The sequence below is a fragment of the Coccinella septempunctata genome, chromosome X, assembly GCF_907165205.1.
Source record: "Coccinella septempunctata chromosome X, icCocSept1.1, whole genome shotgun sequence".
Taxonomy (NCBI): Eukaryota; Metazoa; Arthropoda; class Insecta; order Coleoptera; family Coccinellidae; genus Coccinella; species Coccinella septempunctata.
In genome coordinates, this window is record NC_058198.1 from 1267721 (window position 1) to 1293137 (window position 25417).

At 33.9% G+C, this 25417-nt stretch overlaps 3 protein-coding genes across 5 annotated transcripts; 1 reads left to right on the forward strand and 2 right to left on the reverse strand.

Moving 5' to 3' along the window:
• On the reverse strand, positions 1-7846 carry LOC123321424 (transportin-1). Its single transcript, XM_044909012.1, has 11 exons — positions 7611-7846; positions 6466-7014; positions 5798-6100; positions 4920-5741; positions 4756-4863; positions 4345-4690; positions 4195-4290; positions 2453-2528; positions 1714-1888; positions 1532-1651; positions 1-1467 (listed from the first exon to the last, which is right to left on the reverse strand). The coding sequence occupies exons 1-10, from the start codon at positions 7707-7709 to the stop codon at positions 1544-1546; spliced, it is 2682 nt and encodes an 893-aa protein (XP_044764947.1). The 5' UTR covers positions 7710-7846; the 3' UTR covers positions 1-1467; positions 1532-1543.
• Positions 7847-8555: 709 nt separating this feature from the next.
• On the forward strand, positions 8556-12914 carry LOC123322062 (AP-3 complex subunit beta-1). Of its 3 annotated transcripts, none has more exons than XM_044909890.1 (14): positions 8556-8685; positions 8791-8922; positions 8990-9160; positions 9388-9548; positions 9629-9878; positions 9985-10546; positions 10606-10826; positions 10889-11135; positions 11188-11345; positions 11448-11596; positions 11648-12116; positions 12179-12317; positions 12394-12604; positions 12663-12914. In XM_044909890.1, the coding sequence occupies exons 1-14, from the start codon at positions 8683-8685 to the stop codon at positions 12805-12807; spliced, it is 3018 nt and encodes a 1005-aa protein (XP_044765825.1). In that variant the 5' UTR covers positions 8556-8682; the 3' UTR covers positions 12808-12914. The 3 variants fall into 3 exon arrangements, with proteins under 3 accessions (XP_044765825.1, XP_044765823.1, XP_044765824.1); XM_044909888.1 differs by having other exon boundaries at positions 8559-8764; positions 8847-8922; XM_044909889.1 differs by having other exon boundaries at positions 8559-8764; positions 8847-8922; positions 11197-11345.
• Positions 12915-13001: 87 nt separating this feature from the next.
• Positions 13002-24746, reverse strand: LOC123322061 (nipped-B protein). The gene is made up of 19 exons (XM_044909887.1): positions 24491-24746; positions 23995-24110; positions 22494-22778; positions 21862-22413; positions 21376-21787; positions 20988-21313; positions 20745-20932; positions 20244-20687; positions 19925-20161; positions 19459-19866; positions 18922-19398; positions 18338-18862; positions 17138-18247; positions 16743-17054; positions 16543-16689; positions 16257-16486; positions 16025-16199; positions 15803-15967; positions 13002-15688 (listed from the first exon to the last, which is right to left on the reverse strand). Exons 2-19 carry the CDS (start codon positions 24056-24058, stop codon positions 15488-15490), a joined length of 6258 nt encoding a protein of 2085 aa, XP_044765822.1. The 5' UTR covers positions 24059-24110; positions 24491-24746; the 3' UTR covers positions 13002-15487.
• Positions 24747-25417: the final 671 nt, after the last annotated feature.

Below are 25417 nucleotides of genomic sequence, written 5' to 3' on the forward strand. Positions count from 1 at the left end.
TGAAGAGAACATAAGTTTGATTTATTTTAGGTTTGATACATATATTTAACCTAAACTTGATACAAGTAAGAAATCTCAACTATTCACAATATATTCTTGACGAAAACAAGAACCACTTATGGAATTTAAGGTACAAATGACCTTCAAGGCCCTTGAGGAAAGCGTAAATACGCAATAGGAATGGATATGGAGTGTCAAGGAAAGAAGACTTCTGCTTCATTGAGAAAAAATCCATTCACGCTATTCAGAAAATTAACAATTATAATATCTCAAAATATTGCAACTAATTAATGAATGAATTAAAGATATATAACAAACATTAAGTATTTTTGTCCATGATACTTTTTTGTTTTAATTTACTAATTCTTAGCAAAAATACCGGAATACTTACTTTTTTCCTATGAATATAACAAAAAGTATCACAAACCAACTTCAAGTCTATAGGATCACTAAATTATTATCACATGTTGCAATCAAATGTTTAACCATTCTCACTTTGGGACTAGGAAACATCAGAAGTCCTCATTAAGGATAGGTTACAAAATCAGCCTGAGAGAAGAAAATTAAAACTAGCTACAATTGAATGACTTCAATTCAATTAATGTCGGCTTTCGAAAAGTATAACACCTTCGTACAACTGCTCAGTCAAATTAAACCTTGAACAGGATAAAAAAATATATTGTGGTAGTATCAGTACTATTAAGAAATTCGGAACAAATTGAAACAAACAAATTATCTTCTCTGAGGCAAATGAGAGGAAAAATAACTAAGCCCAAGGGCAAAGTTTCTACAACTAGAGCCAATCACATGGCATGGGATGGGACAGCAATATGAAGATATAAAATTAGAAAATTGAAATTTGTAATATTCATAACCTCAATATGGAACTAAAAAAACTATTTTTCTAATGATAGATCAAATATCTAGATCAGAATATTACAAAACAACTAGTTCATAGTGTTGAATACATGTTGTTTCAGCAAAAGGATCTCTTGAAATATAAAAATGTGTAGTTTAGTGCAGACTAGAATTAACTACCAAGGCTAAAACTCAATTTGAAACAAGAGCTCTGTCAACAGGACGGCCAACTATTAAGAAAAATACAAACACTTGAACCTTATGTTTCAACAAAGGTATTCTTGAAAACTGTTAATTTAATCTCAAAAAATCTATTTTGCCTACTGAACACTATGAACGCATAAATAACATAGCTTTTTGTCAAGTTAAAAAATGAATGAATCAAATTAAACCTATACTCAGTCTTTCTTTCTAAAAATTCCGTAAAATATTGAAGATGAACTGCTATGGTCATCAGAATTGATTTATTAAAAAAAAAAAAAATAGTGAGTATAGGTCCTTTACTTTGACTGATCTGAAGAACCCACCCTCCCCTATAGAATTTTCTTTTGAGCGCCTATGGTATCCCACCCTGGACGCCAACCATAACCGATGAATTACCCCACTGTCCTAGAAAATAATGACAATCAGAAACCTTACAGGCCAAAATAATTTATGTATAAAAAAAACATACTGTTGGACTAATTCAAACCCCATAGAGAGCTGTTAATCTTTCTGTCAATGCAGGAGGAAACTGATCGCTGAATCTTTTCCAATTCTCTTCGCCAACTTGTGCCTTGAAACTGTGCAAAATCTGGAAGAATATGCAACGATAGTTATTCAATATCAACATGTTATTTACAACAGCTTTTATACCTTCATGAATACTTCTTTCAAATCTTCTTTTGGCGTTATCCAGGACGCAACAGCATCGCAGAAAAAAATGAATTGCTGCACTACGCCACCTGGATTCACTTGTATCATCTGACACATACCTCTGAATGCACTGTCTTTCTCATCATTGTCCTTGATATTTCTAAGAGAAGTGCACCTGAAATCGTGAATAATACACTTTTTTCAACTTCAACGAGAATAGAAAGCGCAAAAAAAAAGTTTTGATCCAAAGAAATCTCAATTAATAACAATACATGAGAGAAATCTCTTGCAAACAGTTATGGTATTTGCACTTTCTATTTGGAATAATGTCCAGTAATAACATTTCCCAAGAGACAGTTCAAATTTAAAAAAAAAAAATCACTTTAATGTTAACTGTATAAGACCTTACTTTCCAATCAACATTAATCAGAAATATTTGTGTGAAGGCTTGGCTTGCGGATAGTCCAACCAGATCTTCTTTTAATAACACTTGTTGCCTCAAGAAGTAATGTGCTTGGCTTGGTTAGTTTAAGAATGAAAATATTACTTTTTCTCACTAATCCAACACTTATATGATAGCATTGTGTGATAATCGCAATCACTGTCAGTTGGGAAAGTTATAGACATATTCAATCAGGTGTTAATGAAAAATAGAGGAAGTGATATAAACTTCCTCCAATGAATAATGAGATAATTAAATGATAAGAATATAAAATAATTAAAAAATAGGATTACAGACCACTGCCTTACAAACTGTTGTAACATGGGCGCGACATCGTGGGGGCAGACATAACCTAGTCGACCAATTGTTATGGCTATACCGAGAACAAAAACAGAACAAAAACCCAACTCAATTAACAAACAAATCACAAATTGTATAATAAAATTAATTATTAAATAAAAATGTTCAGATAGGCAGCTAGTTATTATCTACTTAATAATGATTACATACACAAATCCATTTGAAAATGAATTTTGTGAATAGTTGAATGCAACATGGAATGTAAATAATAAATATTGAATTATATAAGTGGATTCCTTTTATCAGGATTGAAAAAAATATAACAGTATTGAAAATAAACTAATTCGAAAGCAATTTTCAAATATCACTTGATTGAACTTTCACTATACATGCATGAAGAAAACTAATCGAAACTGCCTGATCTGAGTTTTATGAAACTTATTCAGTGCTTGATAAAACTGAACAAATCCTGTAAACAGTGAAAACAAAAAACTAATTGAATAAACACAAATTACTCAAATTTCATGTGTTGTTTATAAACACACAATAATAAAACACAAATTAATAGTACACTATTCAACAAAAAATACAACAACGTTTACTTTTTCCTACCTGTAAGAGATTAAAGGAGGCTCAAACTATAGATTTTAAGGAATCAATTCCGTGATGAAAGATCAAATTCAGACAATTTCAAAGCGCAACATTGGAAATATTTAAAAATTTACTCTGAATGAAAACAAGACTGAATTCAAGTTCAAATTTCGACAATAAACAATTGGGGTTCAAGAGTAATTTTTGTGTATCTGATGTGTAAATATCTGGTACCAATAAAGATGTCTCGCAATGGTCAATTTACTAACAAAACACAAGAAAAACAGAGGATTCTTTGTAGTAAATTACTGTTAATTATTCACTGTCAAAAAATAAGTTCTAATTTTATCAACACTGTTATATTTTTGAAATGCGAAAGTATATGATGGCAAGTGACCCTGATTTCCACATTAGATTTGTAACACAAAAATTTACATTGCTATGTATAAGACACTGATCAATATTCCAATTTCGAATGCAAGGAAGTCATAAATTCGTATTATAGACTAAGTTATATGCGTTTTCATTTCCATAAAGTTGCGTGAAAACCATCTAAGTGGTATCTAATATGAATTCTCATCGAGTTTGTATTTTTATCAAACATTTGAGACATGGTTCCACTTTAGATGATTTTTATATGACTTGAAATGGGGATTTTTGTGATTCTTGTTACCATAAATGCTGATACAAACACAAGTAAATTATTGGTGAAGAAAACCTTACACATAGCAAAAACAAATTAAAAACAAATCTTCAAATATGAACATTAGGAAATCACACATAAACTGCTGATCAAGTTTAGGATATTGGTATTCTCGAAGATTCATAATTGCCACATCATCTTCATATTTTTTTCAATTATATAAACATCATCTGATTCATCCAGAAGCAAGTTTTTACAAAGTTGAATCACAAATATATCGAATTTTCATTATGACAAGGCAATGCCAACAAAGACCCATTGGTGGTAGACCATCTAATACAACAATATATCATTAGGAGATCTGGTTTTCTAAATAGAAAACACAAATTAATCAATATCCTCAACTTTTGACAAGCAGTTTATTTTTACAATGGCTGGAGTCAGCAGCACATAATAAGATTCTGAAAACACTAACATGCAGTCATATGGTTCAACACAAACTCACCTGTATTCTCAAGGAGCGTTTTTGGAGTATTAGGCTTATTGATTATATCAATAAGTTGATTTAAAACTAATGGTATATAGGGTCTAGTATCTGGTCCTAAAATAAAATAAAATTATAAAATTCAACTTCAACATTGTTACAAATCCATACCTAATTTAATGCTTATCTCTCCTATTGCCCATGTTGCATTATTGCAGACAGAGATATAATCGGGATTTAAATTCTGTCCCAAGATAGGAAGAAAATCTGATATTTTAGGTCTGACATGTTGAAAACATGCTTTAGTCAAATCTCCAAGCAATGCAAATGATGATTGCCTCACTTCAGGCATCGGATCTTGCATGCATAAGTGTAGTAAATCCATGATGTTACTATTGCCAACAAGTTTTTCGATGTGTCCATTTAAACCTTCCGCCAAACCCGATAACAAATCCAAGGCAACTATCATAAAATCTTTATCAGGTGCATCAAACTGATCTGGATTCTGTTGATTGGCCTAAAATATTTCCTAGATACATATCGGAAAGACAAGTTGAAATTCAGTTGGAAAAATCAACTTACCATATGGAGATAAAGTGTATGATGAACCAAGGACACACAGCGACAATATACAGGTTCACAATAAGGCAAAAATCCTGACTGGAGTGCAGTTGCCACGCTTGATAAGCACTAAAACAGATGAAATGAGCACAAAGTGAATAAATGATCAGAATGATAAAGTGTACCTCCAAAAGTGGAAAGAGATCCTTATCTTCATCTTTCAGCACATTCCATTTATGAATTAAAGGGGGCATTAGCAAATTTATGTAATCAGGTTTATTCAAGTGAGGTCCTACTGAATCGGCAAGTGTCCCTATGGCATCGTAAAGAATGAGCAAATTTTTGTGTTGATATTTACTGAAAGCAAAAACCAATGTCTCTAATATGAATCCTAAATATGGCACCAACTCTGTACAGGCTTCTTCCTCCAAAGTAGCAAAGGCGGAACATGCCGCTTCTTGGACACGTTTATTACTATCCAAAATCCTTTTCAATAACTCGGTCATAAGGGGCTTCAGATATGCATCATGTGGTTGAGATACAACCCAATGAGAATATCTACTCAAAGTCCAGCAAGTTATTGCTCGCACTAGAGCTTTCTTATCACTAAGACAATTAATTAGATATGGAATAAGTTCAGGAAGAAGCCCTACCATCCCAGTCATGCAACCTTCTGCTATAGCCCCCAGAGCGAGTATTCCAGATTCTTTGATCTGCCATTCTTGATGGAATAACGTTTCTTTCAGGATTGGTATCAGAATGGGCAAAAGATCATCCCTGAACACATTTGCTAGTACATCTAGAGCTGCTGCACTACATTTTCGAAGATTCCAGTCAGAAAGTGATCCATCATCATCTGTATCATCCAAGTCATCGTCATCATCATCATCATTGGTACCATTTTCAGAGATACTACCCATTTTGACAGAATGTGTTTTGGATTTATGGAAACGGGGTCGGATATCTTCTTCTTTATCAGGAACAGATTCATCTTCTTCAACATCCCCCTTTGAATAGTTCAATTACATTCAACAACATGTACACAAATGAAATATATATTTACCTTCAATAAAATTATATCAATATCAGAGTATTTCATTCCTCTGACCAAAACAGGAATCAAACGGCTCAAATGGTTTGTCAATACATTACGACAGATTGGTTGTTCAGCAAGGGACAACCAAAATTCACAAGCTTCAAGTGCAACTCCTTCATTGGAGTCTTGCGTCCGCACTAACATATATTCAATAATATTTTCTATTTGAGGAAGTAATCTATCCATTCTTACTTCAAGTAGCATCACTAAGGCACGACAGACATTCTTTCGTACTTCCGGTTCTTCATCTGCAGCCACATGAAATAAATTCTGGAAAATATATCAAAATGAGCGATACAAAGATATAAATGATTTTTCATTAATATTCCTGAAATTATTTCAATAAGATTAAAATGAGGGAATAAAAATTATCGATTTTCAGACTTAGATTTCACTAGCCGATGTCAAAGGATACCAAAAGTGATTCCTCATTTTCATTTACGGTTAAACTAAATCACACAGTTGGCTGAAGAGTCGAACACAAAATATTATTAATATTGATAAAAACTCGCTGTACAACGAACCAAGAGACTTTTTCATTATCGTTATAAGTGATGTAATAGAAAAAAAAATAATAAGATGATACAGAAAATATGTGTAACCGCAATAAGAAAATATAAATAAGCATAACTTACCGTTAGGAAAGGATCAATGTGATACATAAGGGCTTGTGATCTCTGTACTATAAACTGATTTACACATCCTATTGCATAAGATCGGATTTTAGAACTCGAATGGTTGAAGAATTGTAAAAACTTGGGAATTAATATATCCAGAGGCCTATTTACAGTGTCAGAATCGAGAGCTTCCGCAGAATCCTCACATATTTTCTGGAGAGCACCAAAAGCTCCTTCACATACGTTGTAATCTTGGGAATCCAACATATTACACAGAGACGGTAGAAGCAGCGGCCATGAAGATAAATCTCCTTTGCATGCTATAGTTGTGATGAGTATACCAACAGTAGCCCTTATTAACGGTGACGGATCACCTACTGCTTGAAGACATTCGCTCTTAATGAAATCAGTCACATTTGGCATTAAACTCTGATAGTGAGTTTTAACATTATTTTTCAGAATTAACCCACTCAAGGATCTGGTTGGTTCATCCTCAGAAGTCAGTTTTGTCAACACAAACATTAAGTAATTATTGAAGTCGGGGAATTTATTTAATTCTTCCAATTTCTACAAGTTCGGGTTAAGGAATATTCACAAATTGAATCAATCATCCAATTATTGAATTATTGCAATCCAATTCTAGTACCATTTTAACCGAATGAAATGATGAATCAAAAGAACAGAACTAATAGACTTATCTCCAAATTTAAGTAACTATTTAGGACTACAAGAACTGCGCTAATCAAGTGAGAAAAATCATATTCACCAATTTTCGGTATCAAATTACGGAAATGGTAACAAGAAGTCGGCAATCCTCTTAGTTTTTTCTGAAGAATCTGATGATAAGAATGCCTTTCACAATCATATCTTATTATGTTACAAATATTTATAAACATATTTTCAATTCCACTGCCAGACTAATGCTTGTATGGCCTAAAAAGTCAATAAATGGCACTTTGATAACATACAAGAATGTTTAAACCCGAAAGTGTGAAATAGTAAAACTGAGAAAAGAATGTGATGATTAATGGTACAAAAACTGGCTCAAGTATTTGCATAAAAAACCAGTTTTCTAGATTCAATAAAGCTTCTAATAATAATTCGCTCCATAATACAAACCGATGACAAAATAATCTCAGCAAATATATTGATAGTAAGGATACTTGCTGAACAGCCCGTTGAGTAGCTGTGTCCGGCGATTGGGATTCCTTCAATAAAGTCAATATTTCTCTCAAACCATCTTCTTGTGGTGACCACTCCATTGTCAGATTTCTCTATTTTGCAAACTCAAAGTACACGGATATCAATAAATTTATAAAAACACTTGTATTAACACATATAGTATCAAAAATTCCTTAAGCAGGATAACGAAGAGGCCGACATGAATAATCGGATAGGAGTGGTGGGGGATGGCATAGGAACAGAGAACTAGTCAAAACATTAATTTAAAATTTGATTTTTCTTTTAATTCATGAATAAAAATCAAAATTGTTAATCCTTAATAAGTCTGAATCGTTCGATTTTGAAAATCTGCGAGAAAAATTTCTCTTTTCAAAAAGTTAATATTAAAACCATAGACAAGAAAACTTATTCTGGGATCAGTACAATGCAAACCGATTTAGAATCGGTTAAGAATTGACACCGCGAACTGATTCTACCATAGATAGAGGAAGAGTTGTCCAAAGATTAGCTCTACAATCTGTGGATTTAATCTGTGGTTTCCAAAGATTCACAGATCAACAATCAAGTTCACAGAAATCAAAATTCATAGAAAATCCGATCAAGCATAGAGTAGTTAGTTGCACAGAACACACAAATTTTTAGTCATAGAAAAATATAAAAACTCTATGGTTGCAGATTCACAGAAAAAAATGAAATCACAGAACTTTATCTTACACTTCTGTGACTAGGCATAGAGTAGTAGGCATCATAGAACAATAAAAAAAACATAGATCACGGAGTAGCGTAGATCTACGCGGAGTAGTTTGATTATGTTCTGTGAGTTCGGATGTACTCTGTAATCTGTGGTTAGGATCTGACAGTTTATCTATGCTCCGTAGTCCTCCGTGATCTGTGATCTTGTCTATTCTGTGGACAGCTGCTTGCAGTGCTTGCAAGGAAAATCTTGGAAATTGTTGAGAAAAACAAATAACTCATAATTCAGCAAGGAAAAAATAATTTGAGCAATCTTTTCCTTGTTTGTGATGCTAGTTTCATCCCAGAATATGTCCAATAATGGTTCGTATTCAAATGACAGAGATGTGGAAATTGCAGTTGATGCATCTTCCGGGGGTTTTTTCTTTTCTGATTTCAAAAAGTAAGACGTTTTCTGTATGTTTTTAGGAATTCGCTCAAGATTCTTTAGAAATGCTGCAGAAACTCAAGTCTGTATTTTCCAGGCATGATGATCTCAAAGAAATGCTTGACTCTAATAAAGATAGTCTGAAGCTGGAAGCAATGAGGCGTATCATTGGGGTATAATAATTTATAATACAGGACCGATGAGAGGTCTTTTACATTGATTTTGTATGTCCATTTTCAGATGGTTGCAAAAGGAAGAGATGCCTCAATTCTTTTTCCAGCAGTTGTCAAAAATGTTGTCTCTAAAAATATTGAAGTGAAAAAGTTGGTATATGTTTATTTAGAACGGTATGCTGAAGAACAACAAGACTTGGCTTTATTGTCCATAGCAACTTTCCAAAGAGCACTTAAGGTTAGTTGTTCTGATGTGGGCTTGGTGAAATACTAAGCAGGATACCAGATTGAAACTTGGCCATATTCCAATTTAAATCAGAGGAATTTGAAAATTCACAATCAGCCCACATTTATCCTTACCTCTAAAAAAATGTATTGAAATGTTGATGTGGTTTTTACCATTCTGCTAGTGTACTTGGTCTAAAGAATACCCAGGTTAATCAAATTTTTTAACCATTTTTATAGGAACCTAATCCTTTAATAAGAGCAGGAGCTTTGAGAGTTCTTTCTAGTATACGAGTGAAAATGATAGCACCCATAGTAATGCTAGCAATCAGGGATGCATCGGCAGATATGTCTCCATATGTGAGGAAAACAGCAGCTCATGCTATTCCAAAACTATATAAGTGAGTTTGATCAAATTTTAAATATCTGTTCCTGAATTTCTTTTGAAATAAATATTCTCTAAACTAACCTCTTCTTGCAGCCTGGATAGTGAACTAAAATTCGAATTGGTGACGATAATTCAAAAACTTTTAGCAGACAAGACAGTCTTGGTTATTGGTTCAGCAGTAATGGCTTTCACGGAAGTGTGTCCAGAAAGGGTTGATCTTATTCATCGTGTTTATAGAAAACTTTGTGCATTGATTGTTGATGTAGATGAATGGGGCCAAGTTGTGATTGTGAACATGCTGACCCTTTATGCTAGAATGCAATTCGCAGATCCAAATTTAAATGTGAGTGTGTTTCTCACAGAAAGTCATCAATATTATATAATTTTTTTGGTTCTATTCTTTTGTTTTATCAGGACATTAAAAATAAATAATGTTATTGGATTTACAGAGAAATATAGAAGTTGCTCAAGAAGGATCTTTTTATGACTCTAGCTCAGATTCATCAGAAAAACCAGCTCCTACTTTAGATCCAGATCATCGCTTGCTATTACGATCAACTAGGCCATTATTACAATCAAGAAATGCTGCTGTTGTTATGGCTGTGGCCCAGTTATATTATCACGCTGCTCCAAAAGGTGAAATGCAGTTGGCAGTGAAAGCTTTAGTTAGACTTCTCAGGTCACATGTTGAAGTTCAAAGCATTGTTTTGAATGCAATCGTCTCCATTAGTTTCAAAAATAAGAGCCTATTTGAGAGCTATTTGAAGAGTTTTTTTGTACGTACTTCTGATCCCACAAATGTGAAACTGTTGAAACTGGAAATTCTAACAAATTTAACATCTGAGTATAATGTTTCTGCTATCCTGAGAGAACTTCAGACCTACATTTCACATAGCGATAAACAATTCGTAGCCGCCACCATTCAAGCGATTGGTCGATGTGCCTGCTCAATCTCTGTCGTTACTGATTCGTGCCTTAATGGTTTGGTGTCCTTGCTCTCAAATAGAGATGGTAAGCTGCAAGCAATGATAGTGGACTCCCCCTTCTCAACAGTAAAAATTGAATTTCAGAAGCTGTAGTGGCTGAAAGTGTTATAGTAATTAAAAGATTACTGCAGACACAAGCTGCTGATTTACAAGAGATTATCACCCATATGGCTCGGCTCCTCGATAGTATCACTGTGGCTCAAGCTAGAGCTGCTATTTTGTGGTTGTTGGGTGAGCATTCACAGGAAGTTCCTAAAATTGCTCCAGATGTTCTTAGAAGAATGGCTAAAACTTTTGCAGATGAGGTAAGTCTTACAAATCATCATGAAAAGTATTTAACTTATTGAGTAAATAAAAAAATTTACAGCATGATATTGTTAAAATGCAAGTGATGAATCTGGCTATAAAACTGTTCATTACAAATCCAGAACAAACTACAGTATTATGTCAGTACATCTTCAATATGGCTCGATATGACCAGAATTATGATATTAGGGATAAAGCTAGACTGCTCAAACAGTTTGTAACAAATACCAATAATCGCTTTATATGTAAAGCTCCCAAAATATTTTTGTCTGTGAAACCAGCTCCTCTATTACATTCCACATCGATAGGTAAGACAAAATCTCCATTTTCCATTGAAGATTCTGAATTCTTGAACTATAGAACAAGCAGACTATCAGCTTGGGTCTTTATCTCATTACATAAGGCAGAGGGCAAATGGTTACAAACAGTTCCCAGATTTCCCAGAAGTCCCTCCTTCCGGAGATGTGAGAAACGTTGAGCCTATACCAAAGTCAGAAACACCAAGAACTCGTAAAGGAGTAAGTATATTACTCTACTTATTAAAGATACAAGTGTTATATAATAAACTAGAAATGATTTTGATGTATATAATATCAGTAAATTAGATATTATCATATTAGGATAAAAAGGCGAAAGAAAATTTGGCTTGGAATTCTGAAGCAAGTTCCAGGGGAAATTCTAGTTCTTCAGAGACAGAGTCATCGTCAGAAGAATCTAGTGAAGAAGAAAGTACTGAAGAAGAATCTTCTGCAGATGAAGAAGCTCAAGGGTAAGAAAATTTCCGGAAAAAACTGTAAGGAAATGACTGTAATATTTCAAGGGAGGAAAGTAGTTCTTCTGATGCAAAATCTTCATCCGATAATCAGTCCAGCCTGGAGGAAAGTGATGAAGAGGGCCCTACAGTTACAAAAAAAACGTCACAGATTGATCGAAAGTTCAATACAGGCGTAGTGAACAAGCCACAACCGAAAATTGAGGACAGATCTAATTTGGATTTGTTGTTAGATTTGGATGATTTCAATGTAACTCCAGTACTAACACCATCACTGGGGGGTTTCTTAACGCCTAGTGCCCCTTTCATGGAAGCCTCTTCCATTCAAGCAGTTCAACCTACTTTTCTCAACACCAAACAATATGAACTTCTGAATAGATTGAATGGCAGAGGTTTTTCTGCAACTTATAGGTTTACGCGAAGTCCACACCTTTACTCTCCCAGTATGGTCAATATCAATATTGTTTTTACAAATAATACACAAGATAACATCACGGATATCAGAATAGGAAAGAAGGTGATTCTTCCATTCTCCAACTTGATAATATGAAAGATTGTTGTAACCGAATTCTTTTTCAGAACTTGAATGTTGGGATGAGCATATACGACTTTGCTTCCATACCTTGCATACCGCCAAATTGCAATTTACCTGCAACTCTAGGAATTGACTTCAACGATTCTGCCCAGCCAGCTAATTTTGAAATAGTTTCATCCTTAGGTGAATATTTTTCCAGCAACATTGTCCAATGCAAGATGGAAAAGGGGGCCAAATTAAAATCACTGTTAATTTTTAGGGAATTTCAATGTTACTGTTAGACCATTCATCGGGGAACTTCTAAGGCCTGTGACAATGTCTCAGGAAATATTCCTTCAAGAACAGTCGAAAATTAAAGGCATGAATGAACATAATGGTGTTATTGAGAATTGTGTACAAGATGTTTCGAACACTATGAGTGAAATCTGCAATATGGGTGTATGCAAAAGTGCAGAACCAGATAAATTCAGGTGAAAATTTAAGAACTAAATATTTTAATAGGCTGACGAAATATCTTTTCATTTATAGGTTTGCTGGACAAACAATTACCTCTTCTAATCTATGTTTAGTGACTATACATAGATCGACTAAAGCGACAATTACAGTCAATTGTGGTAATGTGGTGTTTGGGTCCGTGTTACTGAATGAGCTAATTAAAAAATTAGGTGCATAAAATATTATGTAATGATTATGTTATATTTGATTTTATATTCAACGTTGAACATTTCCTACTCTTTCCTGAATTATGAAGTTTATATGAAATACATTCTTGACTAAAAACATGTTTTTCATTTGTCCTCACAAATTAAAAAAAAAATTAGTTCATGATGGACAAAAAAAAGCTGCCATGGATAATGAACAATAAAATCTACAAATATAAATTTATTGAAATACAAACGTGGAGTTTTACATTGGAAATAACTTTAAACAATTGATATAATTGGTCAAATTAATTTTCTGTTACCTCTCAAATATGGTCATGAATAAACAATTATCGACATAAAAACTTAATGTCTCATGATAATATTCTACTTTAAATAACCTGCAACATTTACAAGTTCCTAAAAAATCTGCAACTGTATAAAAAGTACAATTTCAGACATCTGTATTTCAGCCTGAAAATTGTAAAATTTCATAACTTAATGTACATACTCATCATAATTTATATTAACAAATTGATGATTATAAAATGTGCTCTTATTTTTAATAGAATATATTCTTGATCTCCATATTTTAGTTACTTGCAGAAAACTAAGACCCGTGTAACCAAGGTAAGGAATCTATGGAAGACTGCTCGCATCCTTAGATTTCAAAGAATTGGTAGAACGACTCACAACAAAATATATAGCAAAGATTTCCGAAGGAAATTTATGATCAAATAATTTACTTCTATTTGCAGAATATCAACTATTTACATGAGCTGACAAATGTCTGAAATTTCAGAGAAATCATGCCAATTATGAATAAACACTTTGAAAAAAAAAAAACTCTGCACATGTATGGATCTTTTAGAAAATATTATATACAGTTTATAATACAAGTGAATAATTCTGGATGCAATTTTCTTTGACAACATTTTCAGTTTTGAATAGCAACTATTGACACCAAAAAATGTTGGATCAGAAGTGAAAATTGATAATTTCCGTTTGAATGAAATATTAGTAATAAAAATAGTGGATTGCAAGAAAAGGCTTTGACCATTGATAATATGTTATCAAAGAACACTGATACAGTGAAAATCATAACAACATATTTTTCTAATTTCATCTCAAATAATACTGATTTCTTCACTTCTCCAAACCAATCAACACACATTTGACCAAAAACTTTTGTACACAGATGGGCAGTCATTTCCTCAATAAAAATATGTATTTGAGGCTACATTGTGAACTTTTTCGACATCAATTATTATGGAATAATAAAATATCCGTAGACCTAGTTAATATACTACAAAATATATTCAATAAGTAGACTACATCTTATCTATTTTGGTTTCTCCTATATTGCTTTGTGGTTCAAAACCTGTGATGAAAATTGGGAATTATGAGCAGTTTTTTTTAAAGTTATACTAGAAAGAATAAGCTATTAAAAGAAAATATTATATTAATGTCATTGAAACATCAATTTGTAGAATGAAACAAACTTTTAAACCAAATTAATTCGAACCGATAAAAACAGATACCATGATTTTGACTAGAACTGTATTGAAGATTCTCAATAACAATATCACAAGTTGGAAGTAAGTGCTGTTGATCCACCTTGGGGGAGTCATGGCTTTAGTACAAATACTAAATATCTCAAATACATGGTGCAAGTGAAGTTGTCTAGGCAAACAAACCAATATGTTGGTTATTCCTGAAAAATCCACCGAACCTTCAAAATGTATTCAAATGCTCCATTCATTCACTAGGTACAGATGAGTATTGATTGATTTTGATCATTAATTTATATACAGGTTACTTAAAACAGTACGTCATAAGATTATCAAGTACTTGGTTGTTTGAAAATAATTTTGAATAGTAGATGGTTTGTTTCACTAACACGTGAATTTTCAGTATTAAAGTAAAATCCCTTTGTATAAAAATAACGTTACAAAATCATTCATATGGGTTTGAACATTATCCTAAGAAATAAATATTCATTTAATTTGGTTAAGAATTTTTTCGTTCCTGAACACAATTTAGAAAACGGAAAAAATCGATAAGCTGCTAGTATTATACAACATGAATGGATTTTCCCCACAATTATGCTTCTTTTCACCAAATCAACCTGAAATCGTTTGAATACTCCCGAAATTCGAATGTAATATAGTTAGTTTAAAAGGAATAAAATAAAAGCCCCATTAAAATTCATGAATTATGTATCTTTGAATAAAATTATTCTGAACAAAATCTTCGCAAAAATGTATGACTAGAGAAATTTTCAGACTTCTTTTGGTGATTAATTTGCATAACATTGTTTAAAAATAGTTTAAAAATTTAATTAAAATCCATATATTGATTAGTGAATATCGAGAATATCAAATTGCATTATTGAAATGAGAGAAAGCATAATTGTGGAAAATATTGTTTTAGTTTTAATCCTTCAAGAAAGTTACAGAAAAACACAAAAGGAGTAAGAAAATTATACAAAAGAGATGCTGAGTTTGTCGCATAAACAACATGGATTTTTCCAAATAACACAATCTAATGAATGCGACAGACTTCACACATGAGACAATTCATCAACTGAATATATTCACCATGATTCATTTTGCAACCGAATTAATATAAGATCTCCTAAAAAGTTTATATAAATTTGTAGTTCATTCTTACGTAATTACTATACACAGCACTAATCAAAGTGTCCAAGGGCTAGGCCAGGAAGTCTGGGTCACTGTAATCGTTTTCACTGTCGTCACCTGATGAATTTGCGTATTTTCTCCGCTTTTTTTTATGCCTATGTTTTCTAGTTTTTTCCGAAACTCTTTGGGTTCGCGAACGTTTGGTTTCACTGTCAAGTCTCCTATTTGAAATCACCAATTTGGGCACTTTCGGCGTTGTAGTTGACGTATCCTGGAAACACGACATCATTTAAAACTATATTCAACCAGAATATTAAAAAAAAATACAACCCAATACTATTTCAACATGTGAAAAACTTTTTTAGAGTACAATTCTTCTGCTTACCTTGAAATTTTCTAAAGCCATCTGGTCAGAAGGTGTAAGAACAGAGGATTGTTGTGCATTGTTACTAGCATTGACTCCAGTAAGGTTATTAGCAATATTGGGGATGACCTTATTCTCCTCATCATCTAAATCATCAGGATCCAGTTGTAACATCAATTGCTTGAACTTGAAAAAAAAAGAGAATTGGTTTGGGGTAAAGAGATTGAAGAAGAAAAAACATACATCTAAATATTGCCTTATGAGATCCCTCCTCCCATCTTCATCTAAGTACTCGGAAAGATCTCCTTGCTTCAATTTTTGAAACGTTGATTTTGGATTGAAAAGTGAATTATTCCTCCGCGTTATGCTTTTTTCATAAACTTTAGCTGCTTCAGTTGGGGAATACTGTTGTATCTTACTGAAAATAGGAAAAATACCATGTGAAAGGGGTTACGATGTTGATTATTCAACAAACCTGTCGCTAAGGCCATAAATTTCTTTGATGTGCTGTTTCAACATAAGCAGAAGCAAGCAACCCTGGGCAGCAGTCATACATGATTGTAAATGTAAAGTGTCTTCTGGCATCCTGCTGACTAAGGCATCTTCGTCATCATCATCTTCATCCAGTGCAGATATGCTATTGTTCACCATTTCACCATTTTCTGATTGCAGTGTCAACTTTTGGTTATCAGGTAATATAAGACCCTGAAATGATTAATCGTTTACCACATTTTCAAACTGCAGGTATTAAAGTAACTAACCTCTCTAAAGGATTGTAATAAATTAGTACCGGAGACTGAGATCATTATATCAATGTGATGTACTATAAATAAGGGTTCATCTTGCACTTGATAAGGAAAATAAGCCAAATTGTCAGCCAAATAAAGCATAAAAGATAATGTTGTTCTCTGAAAAAATTACGTTAATGAATTTTCACTAATTCAACAAATACAAAACTTACCGCATGCTCATCAAACTGTTTTAAGATATTAAGTATTAAGGCACGTCTTTGTTGTCTGATATTGCGCAAAAGAGAATATAAAAAACCATTCAGAGCAGCTGGATATTCTCCAGCCTCCTTCACTTTACAACCTCTGATTACACCTTCTCCTTGTAGAATTTTTTGTAATTGGTAAGACAATCGTATACCAAAAGTGGCTTTGGTGTGTGTGAAACCCGGATATCTGGATTCAATGTCTTGTAATAGTTTATCAGCTGTATGTGATACCAGTTTTTCTGCATCAGTACTCATGCAAATCAAACAGGGTACAACCTGAAAATTATGACAAGAAAAATTAATATGAAATCAATCAATTAACAGATTAAAACTATTCACATTTGAAATATAATTTTTACCTGGACCGGATGAACTAAACCCTGATTAAAAACCAACTGGATGACTTTGAGGCTGGCTTTTCTAACTGATAAATCGGTATGCAAATATGCTTGTAAGATCTCCTTCAGGTATATCTGAATAATTGTACTGGCCATGCCCGATGAAACATCCCCCATTTCCTTTAAATTTTCCTCTTTGGATCTTTTGTCCCACTCCAAGTTTTGCTGCACCATTCTATTCTCTTCCTCTACCAAATAATTTTCGATATTCAGAAGAACCTGTGTTTTCAAACTGTGAGAAGCTTCTGGAGAGACCAACACATTATGATAGAACATTTTCAGATCGTTCTCCAACATAAACTCGTAATGCCTTATGCAAATACTTCCCAGGGCCTTCAAAGTGTTCATTTGGATATCCTGATCTTCCAAATGAAGATAATACATCATGAGTTGGTACACCTGTTCTTTAATGTCGGGATCTAAATCGCCAACAACTTCTGGATCTTTAAAATTAAAATGACAAAGGAGTAACCCAACTATAAAAAATGATCTTCTCACTGTTGGTCTAGTGGTCATATTATTCACATATTTCTCGTAATCCGTTTCCAATTGATGCTTATAACACACAAGGTTCTGATAATATTTCTTGAAGATGTCCCTTATCAATTTGAAATTCCTGGTTACTTTGTTTATGATGGATCCCAAACATGATAAACAGCTGCTAACAATTGGACGAGTTTGCTTCAGTACCAGTTTGATGGAGTCTTCCTCCAACTGTGCTAGGAATGAATCACTTGGATGTTCCATCAATGGAACGACCATTTCCAACATTCTTGCAACACTTGTTATTATCTCTATATCCCCAGCAGACTGACACTTCAAACCGAGATAAGGTTGTAGTGTGCTGGCGTGTTTAACAAGCAACTGTGGCCTAATCCTTGCGAAAAGATGTAATGTCGTCAGACAAGCTACCAATCTTTGAGAAGCAGAAGAATTATCGTTTGTTTCCTCTAAACGCAGCACATTTTCTATTAGACAATCAACTATTTGTCTACATGCAAGCAATAATGCTTTTGGTGGTTCAGATTGAACTTTAGTTGAATCCTCCTTATCTTCTTTGGGTTTGAAGAGCTGAAATATCAAAAGAAATTTTATGAGTTCTAGATGTAAAAAAGGCCTGTTGGGTTCTCCCATTCATCACCATTACATTAATTTACTTACGCTAACTAGAAGTTGCTCAAACCACTCCAGACCAATATCCTTGGAAGATGCTACAACATCTGTAATATTCATAACTTTCCTCAATAGAGAAGTGTCTTTTGTAGGCGTGAACCACATATTCTGAAAGACCTCCATAACCAACTTCCTTATGCCCTCTTCATCGTTCACCCTCCTGATCATTTTCACACAAATTTCCGGTATTTTTGGGAAGTCAGGACATTCTATGCATATATCTTTCAAAATTTTTATCACCCTCTTTCTAACACTGACACCTGTATCTAATATTCTTGCAGACAGCATTTCATAATACTTGTCAATCAACTCGGGTCGACTCAAAACGAATTTCCCAACCAGATCAACAGCTGCTTCACGAACGGAAGTAGAGTGGTCAAGAAAAGAATGGTTCACACCCATTTGCATGTCGTGCCGTCCCAAGACTGATGGATCGGCCTCCACAATCATCGTAAGACACTTCATAGCTTTGGTCCTTATTGCGATTGAAGTTTCTTTAAGAACTATAAGAATCTGAAACATCAAGATTAGTTCAGATGAGAAAATTAAAAGAACACCATTGAGGGACTTACTGCTTTGAGATACTTGTCGAAGCTTTGGCAGAAAAACCGTTTGGATGCTAAATATTGAGCTATTAATTCAGCGCTGTTGTAATCAATATAGGTTTGAAATATTTGTACTCTATTTCCAGATGATATGGCTTCCTGAAATGGTTTAATTTTGGTTATCAGAAATTTTTTCCGTTCATCCAAAAGTTTAAATTTTTCCGCATTCTCCTGATTCACAGATTCTTTATTTTCATCTTCGGTTAACTCATCCTCTGAGTTTTCCCGTCTTTTGGATTTGTACATGTTCTTTTTGTTTGTTTTATTTCCAGACGCCAGATGCATCTTTTCACTCACTACATCTTTGTACCACTGGGATATATAGAAGTGCCTTGCATATTTGTAGGATTGATCACTCTGAGCTTTCACCGATAGAAAATCTAACAGAACTTTTTGCAGGAATACAGTTCTTTCCTCGTCTGTGTCTTCCGAATACTTCTTTTTCTGAAATAAATTGCAAAAAGGTAATTTTTGTATTTTTCTTCAAATTTCCTGCATTCTCACCTTGGAAGTTCCGTCCTCCTTGCTTTTTGATTCCTCGTTTTTTATATCTTTAATCATTTGGTCTATAGTGTTGAGCTTACACCTGGACATCACACTGTCTCTCCTGAGTCTCGCTGCCACAACCCCCAAGTAGTCCAAACTCACAACCCTGAGCGACATATCTGTTCCCTTATTTGAAAAATTGCTGACAAGCATACAGCCCAACAAACTCAGAAGAAGTTCTGTAGCTGGCCATTCCGGTTTGTTAACAGTTGACAATAAATCTTGGACGAAATTTTCGAATAAAGGACGGTAATCAATGTCTTCATTCTTGCTGCCGCACTTGTTCAAGAAAACGGCAAGAAATGTCCCAGCAATCGATCTGGCCTTTTCAATATTATTACAAATGAGCACGTCCCTATCTACGTCCTACGATGGTAAAAATAACGTGAAATAATTGAAAAGATATGATAACTTTAAAACTTACATTTTTCACATTCTCTTTGGCTTGCTCAAATGGATCACGACAATCGTATGTCAAATTCTCAGGTAAGGCAACAACACATTGTATTAATTGTAAAACTAGAGCTGTCAACATTTGTATGTGTTCTTCACTATTCAGTCGGTAAGTTCTTAAGCTACGTTTGGTACTTGGAAGGCGGGCAATAGAAGCCAAGATATCATCTAATAATAATCTCCGATGTGATTCATACCTTGTAAATATCTGAATAATGAAAACGCACAATGTGAGTATAACCTGTGTCCAATATTCATATGTTACGGTTCCTAAATAAAAGAAAACTCACCGTTGTTACTAATTTGAGGCAAGCTAGTTGAAGATCACTAACATTTTCAGCAAAAAACGGGGACACACCCATAGAAGATGCATGTAAAACGGAGGTATCTGTCAAAACTTGTATGTTGAGCAGTTCAGCCAGTAGGTTTACCAACTCTGATATTTTGGTATACAAGAGTAGAATTCCTTTCTCAGACACTGATGTTTTCTTTCTCCTTCCGTCTTTTTTCTTGTTATCTAGTCTATATGTAGAATCAAAACTGGGAAATATGGTATTATGCAAATGATACTTAATGAACAAAACCACCCTGTCTATAACTTCTTCTATGTACACTCTTTTTGGCATGTTCGGAGATGTCATTATATACAAGCATACCAAGCAGGCATCTGCCGCTCCCATCACTCTCTCCATTGTTGTTTCTAGCCAATATTGCCTTATACTCTCACTGTCTTCCTAAATATTAAAACACGTTGAAATTAATCTATTCAGTATAGAAATAGATGAACTTACATCGGTTATGGGCGAAACTTTATCTCCCCCTCTAATGTTAATTTCCAAGACACCTAACAATCTAACCAGTCGATCTGTTGGGATCGATTCCATTGCACCTAATATTTTTAGTTTTGCCGCTTCAGTACACAATTCTTGCATGATTATTCTACTCAACAAGTAATCATCTTGAATTATTCCATCATCATCTGAAAATTAACAAATAGAAAATAAAAAACAGTTTCACCTAGGTTAGAGACATACTTATTTCTGTAACATCTATTTCTTCTGCAGATTTCAACACGTGCTCTATTGACTTATTGAACCTCAAAAAAGTATTTGTCTCCATCAATTCCTCTTGGGATAATTTTTCTAGAACGGGCACAAACTTCTTTTCCAAACGCCTCAACTTCGGTTTGGAAACATAAGTTTCTGTTTGTTCTTCAACGGCAGGTTCCCTCCGTCGCTTCCTATTAGTACCAACAAGGGCTGAGAAGGTATCAGGTACATAGTCATCTTCATCACTTTCAACTGTGCTCTTCTTTTTCTCCTTTTTCTTAAGCGGAAGATTATCTTCCTCCGATTCAGAACTGAAAAAAATTTTCATAAAATGATTCATCCAACTATGAACACTTTTGTTGCTGATGCATACCCTTTTCCCTCTTTTTTCTTCACATCTTCGTCTTTTTGAATTTCTGGTACAATACCGAGGTCTTTTGCTAGCTTAGGTTTGTTTGCAGCAAACTTTGTTAAACTTTCCAATATCTGCTGCTGGTCTTCATTCGATAACTTAGCTAATTTTACTACAGGGTATCTCATACAAGTAGTAAGCATTTCTGTACTTTTTTCTTCCAATTGGCTAGGATCATACTCAGGCAAAGGCTCTTTTGTCATTGCTCCGTTTGTAGTTATTAATGTTTGGGGAGATTTTAGAGATTCGCTGTCTGATTGTGATGAATCCTGTTTTGATTTCGCCCTTGCTCTGGAGCTTCTTGTGTTACTTTCTAAATTCGAAGGAACAGGTGATGGAGAAGGTGCTTCTACACTGTGCTGAGGTGAAGAACCTGATAAGAGATAATAATTAAATTCATTTTACCACCACAAATAGTTTAATGAATAACCATCAGAAGAAACTTACAAGATGCACCTCTAGGTGGTCTTCTCAACTGTCTGAGCTGTTCAGTTGTGACATTTGCATGTGGTTCCTTAGCAGACAGGATTGCGTCTTGCAGACAATCATCAGCAATATTCATAGGCGACTTAATGGTTGAAGATGCTGAGTTTTTACAATTTACAGGCACAGTAGAATTGGTTTTCAATTCGGTAATGACAGAAGGCCTAGGATTCGACGTACTCTCTGGAGCTTTTGTAGCTGGTGAAGGAGAAGAGGGTTTCTCTTGCAAACTCCCACTATTTCCACTTTGAGGTGCCGAAGAGGGCATCTGCTGTTGGGCTCCTTGTGGATACGTTTGAGTTGCGGGCGATGATATTTGTTTTTGAGGCACAGAAGAGGCGGTTGGTTGCGCTGGCTGTTTCTGAGGTGGAGATAGTTGATTTTCATTCGTAATGGAAGGATGCAGCAGAGGTGATGGCGTTGATGAGGATTGCTGTACTTGTCGACAAAGTTGTTGACTAGGTTTTTGGTTATTCACCATCGCAACAGATTGACTAACATTATTTTGCTGGCATACTGGAATATTCAGAAAAAATAAATATATTACAAACAAATGCTAAATGAATCATACAAATTTCATTATGTAAAATATTCACCTGGTAAACCACTGAACACAGATGGATTGGAACTCAACATTGCTTTAAGTAATAAAGGCATTTCTTCATGCTGATCCAGGCCAAGCTCAGATGGAGCATAATTATCTTTAACGTCAATATGCTCTGCGGATGTTTGGATAAGCGACTGAATGAGCTGAGGTATCAAAACTTCATCTTGAATCCCAAGCAGATTTTGAGCCTCTTCTGCTACTCTCGGGTGAAATAAAAGTGACTTATTACCCAAAGATTGAGGAGAAGGGGTAGGTAAAGGCATTTCAGGAAGCACTGTCAAAAAACAGAAAAAATATTTTAGTGGTTAATAAAATGGTAAGGTTTAACCCCATAATATAAGGAGCCTATCAATTCTACATTTAGTGGAAAAAAACCAAGTGTCACTATGAATGAGAAAATTATCAGATCAAGCTACCCCCCATTATTTGGACTCGGAAATGAGGATTTATTATAATATTTAACGGTTTAAGCTGTTTCAAGTGGAATTAATGAATATACAACCCATCTTTATTCACAAATTTTACTCACAGGAGGAGTTGATGCAGAGAGCTATTAAAAACATAGTACCTATCATGATTATGAACTAGCATATTTGATGTGGGTGAATGTATGATATTCGAAACACCATATTTCATATAAAAAGTTTCATGACCACACCACATAACTATTGTAATCCAAAATGTAAGTATAGTTCTTTGCCATTCGCAACTCGAAGGCAATTGAATTTTCATTATTCTATTATTTTTTCAAGAAATATTTATTCCTCATAGTTATGTCATCTTCGAACAAAAACAAACACTATAATCGCTTTGTTGAAGGAAGTTGTTCATTGTTTTATTAATTTGATTATGATACGAAATTGGATAATTGACAAAGGTTAGCTTCCAAATGATGAAACGAATCAGTAAAGAAACAAATTCTGTTTATTTCATCAGATATATTTATTGCCTCTTTCAATCAAACCTCAAACCTGGAAAAGAAAAGGTTACATAAACATTGCTTAGTGGTCATGGGAATAAAAGACAACAACCAAAATTCAATATAAATGCCGTCATTTAAGTATGTGATATGCCATCTAGTATACTGCAACTCAGAAGGAAGATTCACATCATAAATAATATGGATACAAAATCTTACATAGAGCAGCACAGTGGGTTTACCTCCAAATAATTATATGAATACATATCTCTTACCTGCTCATTTCAAAAAATACTCTTGTACACTTCTGAACACCTTAAAAACTTGGATAAATCACTAAAAAAGAAACTGTAGAGAAACCAATTCAACATAGAGCACAACAAAAGTCTCTAGCTGAGTCAATATTACATGTTAAAGCTAAAAGGAAAGTTTATGACACAATAGGACATGCTTAAGACATCGAGATATTATATTGTTGTCGGGGTGAGATTATCAGATAGGCTCCTTATGACAGTGGGGGAACTTTACCTTAAGTTTTCAGTATAAGGTCAAAGTATTAAATTGTACTCACAGTCAGTAAGACTTGCAACCCCTGCCAATGTGGTGATGGGAACACTTGGTACTTCACGATCCATCTCCACAGAGGAATTTAATGCTTTCACCCAACCAACATAACAAAAACTGAACCTACAAAAGACATTGTAAATAAATAATAGATAACTGTAAACATGTCACCAATGAAAATTTTTCATTACTTAACCTAAATGAATAGTTAATGTATCATTCAGAATACAATTCACTATTCTATCTCACAAGCAAAAGGATATGGAGTATGTTAATACCATAAATTGTTTCTGTTTATATATGAAAGCAGATTGTTTTTAATGATTACAACCAGACTGAAAACAAATGCTAAATGACATAACTGTCAAAAGCTTTCTTAATATCTGCCTGACATTTAACTGTAAAAAGCTCCAATTTAATTTGGGTGATACATATTGAATCCCAGAATATTTGGACCCATGGTTTCACTCGATACTAGACTTGAAACCTGTCTTAACAATTACCTGGCGGATGCATTGTTGGGGTATTTGTTTTCCTTAGCCTCTTTACAGATTCCATTCGTGTATTGGGGTCAACCAGTACTAGTGTTACTTATTAGTTATCAACATCTTGATATCCATGTTTAGAGCTATTCATAAGTTACACTGAAATTCACGATTCATATTATATACAAAATAATGAAATTGAATGGCGACGTTCCAAACACAAGTTGATTGAATTGGATAGACAAACTCCAGTTATCCAAAATCTACTCAATCGGTAACTCTTTCGATTTCGATGTTATCTGACAGATGGCAGAGTTCCCCAAAAAACTTGCCTTTCTTCGTTATCTTTTATTGGAGATGCAAGTGAACTCTGGAATTTTTTCTGCAATGCAAATGAAAAAACAAAGTTCCTCGGCATTAATTACAAATTTATTTGTTAATTACACATCCGCTATCCGGGGTACTCCGTATTCACTCTGTGCCGCTCCGAGGATTACTCTTTCAGTTCTGTGTTCTGTGTCTTTCATCAAAGATTACAGATCTCTGTAAACAGTCTTCGATAAAAAAATTACACTTTGCCATGATTCAACATGCTAATACTCTTCCAAACGGATTTTTCTGTTTTTAATTGAAAAATGTGATGAATAATTCCTTGAATAATTGAATAATTCCTTGAAATATGTTCTATGGTATCAACCACAGAATACTAATTTGTAAAAACAAAGAAATTCTGTAATCTGTGATTATTTCACATCGTCAAATAAAGTTAGGTTAGGTTGAGTTAACCTAACTTTTTTTAATTTTTTTGATTCATTAGAAAAGAATTTCTAATGATAATCTTTAAGAATTTCTGTTATCATACAAGGACAAAAATCTTAGTACGACTTCTTTTAGTTTGTAATATTTATGAGACGAACAGAAATAAGGCTGAAACAGCTCAATTCG

Excerpts from the sequence above, each read along its gene's own strand:
- LOC123322062 (XM_044909888.1), top strand. The coding sequence starts at position 8,652 with ATGCTAGTTTCATCCCAGAATATGTCCAATAATGGTTCGTATTCAAAT. Across the intron at positions 8,765-8,846 it reads TTCTTTTCTGATTTCAAAAA|GCATGATGATCTCAAAGAAA; the intron begins GTAAGACGTTTT and ends TGTATTTTCCAG. Across the intron at positions 11,597-11,647 it reads GCAGATGAAGAAGCTCAAGG|GGAGGAAAGTAGTTCTTCTG; the intron begins GTAAGAAAATTT and ends TAATATTTCAAG.
- LOC123322061 (XM_044909887.1), bottom strand. The coding sequence starts at position 24,058 with ATGGATCGTGAAGTACCAAGTGTTCCCATCACCACATTGGCAGGGGTT. Across the intron at positions 20,162-20,243 it reads GCCTCAAATTAGTAACAACG|ATATTTACAAGGTATGAATC; the intron begins GTGAGTTTTCTT and ends TTCATTATTCAG. Across the intron at positions 18,248-18,337 it reads TTGAGCAACTTCTAGTTAGC|CTCTTCAAACCCAAAGAAGA; the intron begins GTAAGTAAATTA and ends TTGATATTTCAG.
- LOC123321424 (XM_044909012.1), bottom strand. The coding sequence starts at position 7,709 with ATGGAGTGGTCACCACAAGAAGATGGTTTGAGAGAAATATTGACTTTA. Across the intron at positions 4,691-4,755 it reads ATACACTTTATCTCCATATG|GCCAATCAACAGAATCCAGA; the intron begins GTAAGTTGATTT and ends GAAATATTTTAG. Across the intron at positions 2,529-4,194 it reads AACGCTCCTTGAGAATACAG|CCATAACAATTGGTCGACTA; the intron begins GTGAGTTTGTGT and ends TTCTCGGTATAG.